At 36.1% G+C, this 12,985-nt stretch overlaps 1 protein-coding gene across 1 annotated transcript in view; it reads right to left on the bottom strand.

The window, feature by feature from the left end:
* LOC102670661 (protein suppressor of forked) overlaps positions 1 to 2,518 on the bottom strand; it is a 5,988-nt gene extending 3,470 nt beyond the window's left edge. The window contains exons 1-5 of the mRNA XM_006613393.2: positions 2,325 to 2,518; positions 2,012 to 2,203; positions 1,840 to 1,872; positions 190 to 287; positions 1 to 126 (exon numbers count right to left, since the gene is read on the bottom strand). The exon at positions 1 to 126 is cut by the window's left edge and continues 26 nt beyond it. Of these exons, the coding sequence (XP_006613456.1) occupies positions 1 to 126; positions 190 to 287; positions 1,840 to 1,872; positions 2,012 to 2,203; positions 2,325 to 2,348 (473 nt within the window). The 5' untranslated portion in view covers positions 2,349 to 2,518. The remainder of the gene's footprint in view (positions 127 to 189; positions 288 to 1,839; positions 1,873 to 2,011; positions 2,204 to 2,324) is intronic.
* Between the last annotated feature and the right edge of the window lie 10,467 nt (positions 2,519 to 12,985).

Raw genomic sequence — 12,985 nt, forward strand, 5'->3', positions numbered from 1 at the left:
TCAGCATAAGAACCAACAGCTTCAACACTTTTAAGAAATGTCACATAATCATTCCATATACTGTAAGAATGTATATCCATACCAATTTTATCTAATGCAAAATCATATGCTTGTGCCATTTTTTCCCTAAAAATACATTATATATTAAACTTTTGATTCAATTATCTATATAATTACATAAATACTTACTTATATGTTGTAAGACTCGCTTTTGTTTCTTTGACATAAGAAAGGTAAAGTTTCCACAACTCAATATTTAAGATTTTCATGAGGCACCTTTGGAAAAGCTGTTAGAGAAAACAAGTACTTTAGAAGCAATATAAAGATATAATGTAACATTTGTGTGAAGTTCATTTAAGTGTGGTTACACAATACATTACATATTATCTACCACCTTACTTACCCTTACAGGCAAGTTTTTTTAAAGCACATATTATCGATTAAGATCAATAAGAATCACATCAAAATATCAGGAAATAACAATTCAATAATTTATTTAGCAAGTCTTTAATACAATCACTACTACAATATTGTTTATTTGTAATGGGAGAAATAATAATGCACCAATGCATCAATTGAGAATACTTTATTATATAAACATATGTTTTCATTGGGAAATAATTAGGGAAAAAGTTTCCAGATATGAGATTATAAAGGTAACACAAAATAAACCCCATTGAATAAAAACTTTATTTATTTTTTGTAAATGGGGTAATTAATAATATAATTGACCTATGTAGGATCTAGAAATGAATGATCCCAAAACATGATAAAAAAATTTAGACAATTTGAAGCAACATAAGGTGATAGTAGAAATTTAAAATAGTAGAAATTTAGTATGGAAAATATTCAATTTTATTATACATTACAATTATAAAATAAATAAATACTTCGGTGTATTTATTATTTCATCACCTTATACTACCTCTTTAAAAATTTCACAATACTTGAAAATGTTAATCAAGTACTGTACTAGGGAAAGGAAAATGATGTAATTCCCAAAGCATATTTATGAAAATATCTATTAAAATACTATTATATCGTCTCAATCATAATATTGAGACAAATATTATTAAAATCTTTCTTATATGCAAAGAGGTAAATATACTTTGCATTATGAATCATTTTAATGCTGAATATTTGTTCATAACAATTTTATTTCATGTTGTATTTAATAAAATATCTACACTTTATGTAATATGAATATTATTTTATTTCAAATAACATAATTTAAACACAACTAAAAAATGTATTGCAGGAAGGAATACAAGGCTGTTACATTCAGGAAGCTGCCTTCGTAAGTTGATTTATTTTAATAATATCTATTTATTATTAATTCTATGTATATTTATATTATAATATATTTCAAAATATATATCATATTATTCAACAAAGAAAACAACCTCCCAAATATACCAACAGATCAATCATAATCAATGAGATATTTGTGTATGGTGAAATACTGTTTTTATTCACCTCATATAATATGCAAAATGCCTAAAATCACATAGTATGATAATACTTGATCACAATTGATTAATAATATTTTGCTAGTATTAAATGTAATCTTAATACACTAAAAGACTAAAATAGAATTTTTTAAATACCAATGTTCAATTAAGAATTATATTCATTCGATTAATAAATAAACATGCATATCATTATAAGTTTATATTAAAAAAATTCACTCAATAATTTTATTTTAAAATCAGTAATGAAAATTATATATCTTCTCAAACAAACAACTTCAACAATATATATATAACGATAAATTTAGCAATATATATATATAAGTGCTTTCATTAAATTTTGAAACTCATACAATTAATATTAACATACCTTTTCCACCTTCTCAAAGTTGCGCATTTTCATCTGAAAAAATCATAAAGAATATAAAATAAACTATCTATTATAATAATGATAATTATATTATTTAATAGATAATGAAAACAGCATATTTATATTTATAACTTTTAATAATTATTCTTCTTTAAAGATATAATAATATTACCTCTTGTTCTATATAAATTTTCCAATAACGACCAGCAGAAGGAAACACGGATACAAGCTTTTCAAAAACTGGCCTTACTTCTGTAATAGGTCTGTTTTGGGCTTCTCTAATAAGAATGCTCCATGCTTCTAAATCATAAGGAGATTCGTCTACTGTTTTTTGAGCACGTTGTAATTTTTCATTTCCCCAATCCTATAAATGAGAAAAAACATGAAATTATATAGAACATATAATTTAAACATAAATTATGTATTGTAGAAAGTAAGGTTATGTAGACTCGACCTACATTATAACAGTAATATATAATACTTACAAATTCTGTTTTATCCTCGGTCATTTTTTAATTATAAAAATGATGTTAGTAGATAAAAATAAAAACTTTCACGTATTGGAAAGATAAATGATTAAATAAAAACTCACAACACCCAACTTGTAATGGCTTGTAATTTTCGGTAAGCAATATTCAGAATTTCGATTGTATTCGATATATCGTTATAACAAGCTATTCGATATTCAATCTGCATCGACCATTTCGGCCATTTTCTTTCGTCTGTCCTTTTCGAATTGTGAGGAAGTATATAAAAAAGAGTAAATTTTTATTAATTTATACATTTTTAAATCTAATAAATTATATTTTAGTGTATAAAGTGCAGTTATTATCATAGTGAATAAAAGTGTATTAATTGAAATAAAAATATTATAATTAAATTATCAATTAACTTCTAATTACAAAATATTTAACAGTTAGTTTAAATAATTTGATATTTTATTAATAATTGGTATTGATATTTTGTAGTGTTACATTTGATATAATATGTATAATTATTATTATGATTCAATATAGATTTGCTAATATTTAATTATTTATGAGATTATTTATTATATCTATAAAACTATATTATTATAATTTATTACAATGTAAAAAACAATAAATCTTGTATAAATAAATATATTTTCTGTTTTTTATTCTATTATTTAAAAAAATTGAATATTATTTAATAAAATATTGCTTTTCCCGCGCGATTTAGAGTAGAAGAAAAGTTGTGCGACGCCAGCCAATCAGAAAATTGCTTGACGTACTATTACGCGGGAAGTCATTCTACTGTCGAAAATCATGGCGATAGGATGTGTCATCCCGCTGAGGTATATGACCTCGATTATCAACGTCGTATTTTCATTCCTAACTTTTCCAGTTTATAGGTATTATCTCGTTTAATTAATATATATTTATTTAATAATTTATTACAATATATTATAATGTACACAATATATAATATATAATATAAGCAATCTTCTGAATTTATTTTATATATATAATTATCAATATGGTACAAATTTTTGAATTCGATTATTGTTCATTTTAATATAATTAATTTCTTTTATAATATAATTTATTTTAAATTTTAAGTTTCTTTTTGTATAGATTACTATATTGTATAATTGATCGTGATGATGAGAAAAAGAAAGTGGAAAAGGATAAAGGTATTTCGAACGATATTCAACAACGAATTCGATAATTTTTCATGCAGAGCTGCCAACATTTAACTTATTCTAATAAAGGTAGATGTATGTACATGTTGGCATTATTTTTTAATTAGATTAGTAAGAAATATTATATATAATTGATATACATACATATATTGCATGAATGATTCAATTTTAGAAATAACTTTTATATTTCGTAAATATTTTGTAAGGTTGTAATATCATCATTCGAGTTTCATTGTTGATTGTTATTTTCATGAAATTGTAAACACAGGTGCGTTTAGTTTTCGAAGAACAGTTGATATATGTATGTTTTGATGTATTCATGATAGAATATTTAGAAAAAGAAATGAATATTAGAAGAAAAAGAAGAAAAATATGAAATAAAATGTTTTACTTTTCTTTTAATTTTTTTTCTCCTTTTACTAATACAATTTTATTTCCACAGCATTGTTGCGATTGCGTGCAATGCGATCATTAAAATCAGTGTTTGTTACGTAATAATATTTTTAATATTTTTTGAAATATAACTCTTGTATTAATTATATGTTCAATTATAATAGTAAAAATTAGAAGTACGCGAAAATTAGAATCAGTGATTGTTCGTTAAACATAATTCGAACGCGTTAATAGTTTTTTATTTATTTATTTTTTCTTTTAAAATATTCGTTCTCGGTAATAGAGTCAGTGTTTCCCTCAAGAGAATCCAGAAATCATGACTTTAGAAATCAAAAAGTAAGTATTTTTATATAATTATACTTTAATTTTTTTCAAATAAAATCTTTTAAATTAATAGGACAAAAATATTTGTCTGTAAAAATATTTATATTTACTTTATAAATCATTATATTTATAATTTCTTTTCATTTTTACAGTTTTTCTATTTGGTTACTGGTATATTGATTATAGGAGCATCTATAATAATATTCTCCGCATCTAATGGTGAGTCGCATGCATTTTTATTTTTTCATTCACTTTCAGTCATATCCAAAGATTAAAAATTCGAATTTATGAATAATTGATTATATTTATTATATATATTTATTATAATATATTCGACGAATATAATGATTGCATGTATTTATTATCCGTAAGCAATAAGTTAATTAATTTAAGGTTAGGAATATCATAGAACGTTATTTTATATTCGATGTCACAAAAATCGATTTAAACAGTTTCTCATATAATCATAATTAGGTCTTAATCAACATTAACCTTCGTCTATGTTTAATGCAACGGTTTCGGAATAATTTCGATCACATCTAGCAAATAATTATAGTCTGATTCGTTTCATTCATCATCCGTATATTGCATTCCGGTTCAAATTCGATCCGAGCAATCAAAAGAAGATGTTTCGACTTTTGTTCGTAAATAGATATGAGAATTGAAAGTTACTACCGCTAGAATATCAGTCACGATCGAGTCAAATGTACTGTGACGAGTTCGTCGATCAGCCCGGGGCGCGAATTCAGAATCGATCTCAGGTGAACACATACCTTCTGATACTATTATGCCATACAATCATGAATAGATGCTCAGGGGGTTCTCATCATTTCGCATACAATATAGTAGTCTAAATGGTATGAGAAGAACGATCGAACATTAATCGTGGCGTACTTGACACGATCCAATCGTGAGAAATTTATACGAAAAAATAAAGAGAAATTAATAGAACTCGATTTTTAAAAAATCATTATGATATTATAATATTTTAATAGAGTTGATACTGCAATATTATAATAAATAATTAGATTATTCCTTTTCTCTTTTTTTTTTAAATATTTGATACTTAAGATATGCCAAGAGACAGCAGAGAGATAATATAATTTTTTGGCGGACTCGATCTCGTGCGGAGATTCATTATACACAGAGTTCCGAAGTCAGAACAGATCGATTAACGCGTCAATTTGCATTTAAGCGTAACTAACTTAATGCAGTCTGCAGATGCATACATGCAAACTAAGTTGTGTCCTTACAAATGATGGCTTGAACCGTGGACCATTTGTTACTCGTGCCCCGAACAAATTTCTGTTTTGCATAATGGTGCAGATAGTACATGCTTTGGAGACTAATTCACATTTTCTAACACTGTCCCCGAAATAGCCATTTTACTGCGTTCCTTTCGATCTTGAACGAATTTCCAAACGAAATAATTGGAGATATCGTACCTAAAACGCAAAGAGAGAGATCGTTTTTTTGAAATTTTATCCTAATTATCGCCTGATAAAGAAATAAACGTGGGGGCGAAGTGACAGGAAACGTTGAACTTAACTTAAATTAAGACGGTGGTCGGCGGAACAACGAGGTGTCGATAATGAATCTCGGCGTTAATTAGAGCCCGAAGGTGAGACGATAGATAGGTTGGTCGTGGCATACCGATATCTTCTTCTCAGTCTTGCGCACACATCGCGAAGTAAAGCCTAACTGAAACGTCACGCCACTTGTTACTCGTTAGTGTGCACGATGCCATCTTTACTGTTGGCCACTCGGTCGGGTTACTCCTACGGTAGCCACATCGATACGAGCACGGGCGTGTAATTAACAATGTTCTCCGCCTTTGTCCGACCTTGGTCAAGCTTCTTGCCTAGATTTTCGTCATAGATCGTATTGAATCGAGACATACCTTGTCGCTCTATTATCGGAAATGTTTCCCAATTTTGATCAAAATTAAATTCACCTTGGCATTTTAAGTGATAACTTTTAATTAAATGGAGGAATAATTTTCCCAAATTTTATTAGATAGATCGAGAAAGATGTTTTAGATTTTTTAGAGAAAGTTTATGATTTTCGTGTCGAATTAGACGGAATTAGAGAAGTTGGTCGGTAGAGGGAACTCTTATAGATCGCATCAGATGGAGTTGGTTCGTCCACCGGGGACAAGAAGGAGGCTTGGTCCAATCTCGAAGGTATCTTTGGAGCGTCGACAGAGAGTGCTTCCATTACGCTGGGCGGTGGTCCCTCGTTATATCCGGGACAGGCAAGTCCGTGGCTGCTCATCTGATAGTCCGAGGATTTATGGCGGCCCTGATGGTTCATTTAGCGCTGACATGACTGGACAGGGGCGGGTCGAGACGCTTTTACGTACGTTGTGTGCGTGCGCTAACGCGACAATACGGAAATATCTTGTTAAAAACAGGTTGAGTAACGCTATAGATTGGCCGATTTAACTGCATACGCATCATCCGTCAAGTGCATCAATTGGGAAATAAGCCTAAACTGCGCCTCGAAAAACCTTTATTAAATAGTTGGCTGTTGGTTAATCGCGGAGAGGCAGGGTGCGCGCTCGTTTCCAGCCACCACAGATATTAACCGAAATTTGTCAACGTTTATTCACCCATGAATTATGACGACGAGCGATGTTCCCTTTGAACGAGATAGGAAAATAAAATTAGCTTCAACAGTCGAAGAAGTGAATTCGAGACGTATGTCGAAGCAAATCACCCGTTTAAATTTAAAAATTCTTTCGATATTCCAAGTTTCCAGGAGTTACTCCAGGAGCTTCGCCCCTCCTTAGCCACCTTTTTACACTTCTTATCATCGCGATTCATCGCGGCAGAGAGGCTCGCTCAAGCAGTTTTGCAATCGTGTCTCGGACATACCATAAAAGTTACACATCGTTGATTTTCCATCTTTCCTTTAGTCTCCTCCGCGCGCCGCATCAATGTCGAAACTCTCGTCTGGACGGGTGCGCGCGTAAATTACCCGCGGCTAGCAGTAAAACTCGTATGTTCGCGATTCGATCCCTTCGATATTCCACTGTTACTTTCCAACATTCATCCGCGATAAACGCGAAATTGGCGGCGAAACCGCGCTTAATCCATCAACAGCACCGCGACCGAATAATTTTAATTGCTTTTCTTTCCAACTCTTCCCGTATATAATTTTGAAACGACGATAAATGTTCGTTACGATTTGTTCGTTCGAAAATATCTAAATATTTTTTCGATACCGATACCGTTCCAACTAAATATACTTCATCGACGAGGAAACTGATCTGCTAAACGGCCTTGTCGGTGAAGCCGCATTCTTTTTGAAATCCGTCAAATTCCGTCTCTGTTTTGCGAAACGCGTGGAAGCTGCGCGAATTCCCTACAACCTTGATATATCTCGTGCTCTGTCGAGTAACTGGTTAAGGCTAAAGCTAATAATCACGAACGCTCGCGTACGTGTACACCTTTCTTTCTACCAGTGCCAGTGAACCGATTTCCGAGACCGACTACATCAATTGCGCAATCGAATTCGTCGATCGCAACCTTGGCTACCGTAAAACTCGCCTCGTGTTACTTATCATTCTCGATACTCTTCGACACTTTGAATCGATTGCACCATCGTCCAAGCCGAGAATATTTTTTCTTCTAGCCTCTCTTTCATTTGCATAAATAGATGTTGCTTCTTCTCGTCGAAAAGAAAAAGAAGAAGAAGAAGAAGAAGAAGAAGAAGCAAAAAAAAAAAACAAGTATTTATAGATACATCAAACATGTCGAGGGAAACGTTATATAATTATTTCAAAACAGAGAAAGAGACGATGGTTCGCGAGGAAAGGCTGGAAAGTTCAGCTTGATCGTTAAAATCTTTTAAACAAGAATGTTTCGTCTTGGCCCAGACGAAATAAATATAAATCTGCTCATGAGCTGTGGCGATCCAATAGAAAAATACGAACGTTCGCGCGTACCTCCCTTTCGTCGTTCGTCTGAGAGGCGAAATGCGTAAAGAACGTTTTATAGCGTTTGGTTTCTTGCGTATGTATGCAACTCGTGGTACAACGCCGCCGTGGGAAACGTGACACGAGCTCCCTCCTAAACCTGAAAAGTTGTTTCGAGATAGAGGTCTCTTGGTATTCGTAGGAACAGTTAGACGTGGTTGATGCGGAAGAAGGAGGGGAAAAAAAAAAAAAAAAAAAAAAAAAAAAAAAGAAAAAGAAAAAGTGAAAAAAATGAACAAGAAAGCGAGCTTGGATGATCGAGCGTAGTAAATTACTCATTTGCTTGTCGTCAGGCACGATCGAGCGTCATCGAAACGTCACGCAACTCTTCGCGAAGAAACGGAGATCTTGATCGAGAAATTCATCGATCGAAGAATATCGATTGCCTCGGTATTCTTTTAAACGGATGTTTCTTCTGATAGAACGTCTCGACACTTTTACCAGGGAAACGATGATGGATGGTCGTTGCTGATTAAAGGTCGTAGATAGGTTAAATCAGTTGATGTAATTACAAATAGCAAGACTTTTTATTCATCGATGATAGATATCGATGATGTGGAGTAATGATCCCGTGATTAATTTACGGTTATATTATATTATATTAAGTTTTCGTTATCATTTTCGTATTCGATTCATTCCCACAACCCGTTTCCTTTCCTCGACCGAGTTACTTTTCCCTTCGAAAAACTTTCCTCATTTCCGAATTCGTGCTACGATTCCTCCTACGAATCTGCGCAATCGATTCATTTCCCCTAACAGATCTCCGTTTCTCGATGCAGAGATCTTCCCGAACGATACGCGCAATGTGATGACGAGACGATGATCTCAACGAACGTGGCGTCCAACGTTTCATCCGCGGCTTAATTAATCAAAACGAGCCCTTCAACGCTTTACGGAGTGTTGCGACGATCCGGCGATTACCGTAACAGACTTGTCGGCCCGCATCGGCCGAGCAACGTCGCTCGAAACGTTCCTTTTCATTGGTATATCCAACTTTGTCGCCCGTTTCTTGCTGCGCTCCCGTCCAATGATCGGCTCCCTCGTAAAGATCTTCAGATATGACACGCGTTATGGGCCTAGCTCCGTCCGTCCCCCCTTCCCCTGCAACCGTACTTTCGTAGAAATACAGTCGCGTAATTCTCCTTATGCCCGCTTCGCGGCGTACTTCACGATCTTTTGTTTCGTAAAGTTGCCTCGTTACCGGTTGAGTTGCGAGTCCGGTGCCATTTTATCGATGTTACAAATACGGCGACGAAGTTTCCGTACGACGATCATCCTCTCGAGAAAGAAATATCAACTTCTTTCTCCCCCTAAGGGTTAGGGAAGGATCCTCGTCCTCGAGATCTTATAAAAAGATGGAATTGTTCTCGCTTCGTTCGGTTAAGTTAAAGGCGATTTTCAACCGTGAAAATGTTGCTTCTCTGTAATTGACTTTGGCTATGCAAGATGGAATCACGGTGACGCCATAAAGGGTATTAGTATGCTATTGAGTAGACGAGACGGTTTATACCGATCGTTTTAGAAACGGTCGATAGGCCGCGTGCGGTTTGAAATGGCGAAATAAAAGGCGCGATTACGATAAAATTGTCACTCGTTCTAGTTACATTCGTTTCGCAACGCTATGAAACGCGAGCCGTTTCCTTTTTTTTTTTTTTTCCTCTCTTTCTCATNCTTCTCGTCGGTTATCCACAATACGAGAGTAATCGAACTATAAGCACCCCGTAGGAAATCACGATTTTATCGTTTCTCACGAAGTTTAACTCCGTTTAGAGTTCGATACTCGTCTCGCGCGCACGTGTGTGTGTGTGTGTGTGTGTGTGTTATTGTATCCGTGTATACGACCGAATCTCGAAACGATTGAAAAATACACACGAGACTCATAGTTTTCGTAATAAAGGTAGTAATAGCTGTAATCGTGCGCGTACGTCGTCATCGTTTTCACCATTTTTTATCTATCGATCTAAGGATCGCATAAAACGCTTAAAATTAAATCTCCTAATTGTTGTGGCAAGCGCCACTCTCTTCTACGAGTTACAGACGTTTTCGTAATTCACTTTCTAATGGCCGGCTAAAATTATATCGTCACTTTTACCATTCGGTAACGGCATCGCGACCGTGTAGTATCCAATCCCTTATACGTACGCAATCAAATAGGCTCGCCACGAATGTGCACGTGAGGCATGATTTATAACCGCGTGCAATGCCGCAAAAAGATGTCTCGGTTTCGTTCACACATCGCTGAAACGATGGTAGCTCGAGCTGAAACTGTAGCTAATATTGGAATTATTCTCCTCGCTCTTTTTGCCTCTTAAACGATTTGTAAACCAACTCGGTGAGATTCATTCGAGCAAAGGTCTCGCTCGATCGATCGTTAAACTTTCTTCTCCGCAGAAAATTGTTTTCCGGATATATATGTTTCTCTATCTGAATATATTTGATATTCCTATCATTTTTTTCGTTTCGTCGTTCTAAAAAAAAAAAAAAAAAAAAAAATAAAGGCACATTTTACATTTGTCGAAGAAGTCGTAAGATACGAAACGATCGAAGATCGATAAACGGTGTGGACGTTTCTAAACGGAACGACTCTATAAACCGCGAATTGTATCGCTCGCGTATAAATATATTCGCACTCGCTAATGATGACAAATATATATCCACGCGAGCTAGTCTTCTGGCCGATTAATAACAAGCGCGGACACACCGGCCTATTCGTTACGTTCAACTATATACGCAAACGTATATTTCAGTGTAACGGTGTAATCACGTTAGCTTTATGCCCTACTCTAGACCCTTATTCGCGACTGGTGATTTTTACGCGTTATCCTACCAAACGATCGTGGAAAAAAATTCCGATAATACCGATGATAAACGACGCCTGCTACGATTCACGTGGAAAAAGCGTTGGAACCCATTTATCCGAATGATCCGCGATCGAATACGGTAAACGGCCGGATTTTTTATTCTCTTTATTCCCTGAAAAAGGATTAAAATTAAAAAGATACGTTCGGATCGCCTCGTATTAAAGAAAGATCAAATTCGTTAACGGGGCACGATCGATCAATCCGATTTCGTTACAAAGCGATACGTGGATTTGAAGAGTTGTAAAAACTTGATCGATCGCCGATGGATGGATCGATCGATCGTTAATTTATCGATTATCACGCTCGTAAAGAGTATCGTGGCGGTGGAATCGGGTGTCGCTAATTGCGAACGATCGAACGATCCGACCCTCCAACCCGATAACTCCTCCTCTGTTTCTCTTCTTTCTCGTCGTCCGGTCGCCGGCCCAATTACCCGCCGCGCAACGGTAATATCGACCGTGCATCCGTTACCTATCGATACCCTATAATTTCCATTAGTAAATTTAATTACCGATACGTCCGATCCCGAACCGCTTACATTTCACTCGCGCGACGTCCGCGCCCCATCCCTCTCCCCTCTCCCTCGCTCTCCATCTCTCGGCGCCCCGCTATTGCGCCGCCGGTTACGCCAATTTGTAACCGTTTTGTTGATAGTTAACGGACGGTTAATAGAATTACGGGTATAAGGTTAGTAAGTTATACCGTCATTAGCGTCGGCGAAATATAGTCGGAGTGGAGTGGAAGTGGGAATCGAGTGGAGGCAGCGTGCGGCATTAACCACGTTCGTGCCTTCGGTTAGGGCCCCTAGATGCGATGCGAATGTCACGTGGACGTCAACCGGGGAGGCCTCGCGGAAAATGGACGACGTGGGTATACAGGGGCCGTTCGTAAATTCAATTATGGAGACTCGATCCCATTAGAAGCGGAGCGAGCGGTAAAAACAGTCGGTCGTCGTGAATGTACGCGGTTACAGGCCGTGGATTCAGGGCGGCTCGATTCAGTAGGGAGGGATGCGAGCGCACGCGATCGTTTTCTCTTCTCTGCGTCAGGCTTTCGAGGGACGGAACGCATGCAGATATTCGTTTTCCCAACGGACGGATCGCGTTCACCACTTTTCCATTTCGATCGCGATTCGATCTCTCGGTTCGAAATGGAAATGCGTTGGCGAAAAGTTTGTCGGTAGAAAGTTAGCGCAAGTTCGGTTACGAAGAAACGGTTGATTTACGTGTATCGGCTCGGCTTAATACGCCCGTTTCTTGCCCCTTTGTCAAATACTCGGCGCTCCAGCTTCTTTCTTACAGATTTAATACCATCAATCGGAAGACACGTGGCCGGTATGCGAATTCCATCGCGACAAATACGAGTTTTTTATCCCTGCTACCATAAGCGATTTTATTTCTCCTGCTCTTTTTCCTTCTCCCTCGACCTCGGCCGAGAACTTGGCGCTTGCTTCTAGACATTGGTTCCGCGTTTGTACATTTGACAATTATTCGTATCGTGGTTTAAATTTAGAATTTTTCCAAAAACACGGACGAACGTTGGGAAATCGTGGCTCGTCTAAGGTGGGAAAAGAAGAAGAAAATGGCGAGCGATTAGAATTATAGGGATCCGTTTGATCGATCTCGTTCACAAAGGGGAACGGGTCGTTTTCTAGACGGTTGATCGTCAACGCGAAAGGACTGTCGCGTCGTCGTCGTCGTCGTTGATATCCACAATTGCGCCGACTCGAGAGGGAATTCCGGCGAGGACTGGTATTCCGGTTAAGTTATGGCCTCGGTTATAGCCGCCGTTCGGACTACAAATTCTCCCGGAGGTATACGGTAGGATTTGTACTTACCTAGTACGGAGACTACCTACAACTTAGTGGAATACCAGTGTGCAGAAATCTTGTTGCCAGACGGGACAAATACGCGGCCTCGGCAGAGA

The sequence above is a fragment of the Apis dorsata genome, unplaced genomic scaffold (genome assembly GCF_000469605.1).
Source record: "Apis dorsata unplaced genomic scaffold, Apis dorsata 1.3 scaffold_149, whole genome shotgun sequence".
NCBI lineage: Eukaryota > Metazoa > Arthropoda > Insecta > Hymenoptera > Apidae > Apis > Apis dorsata.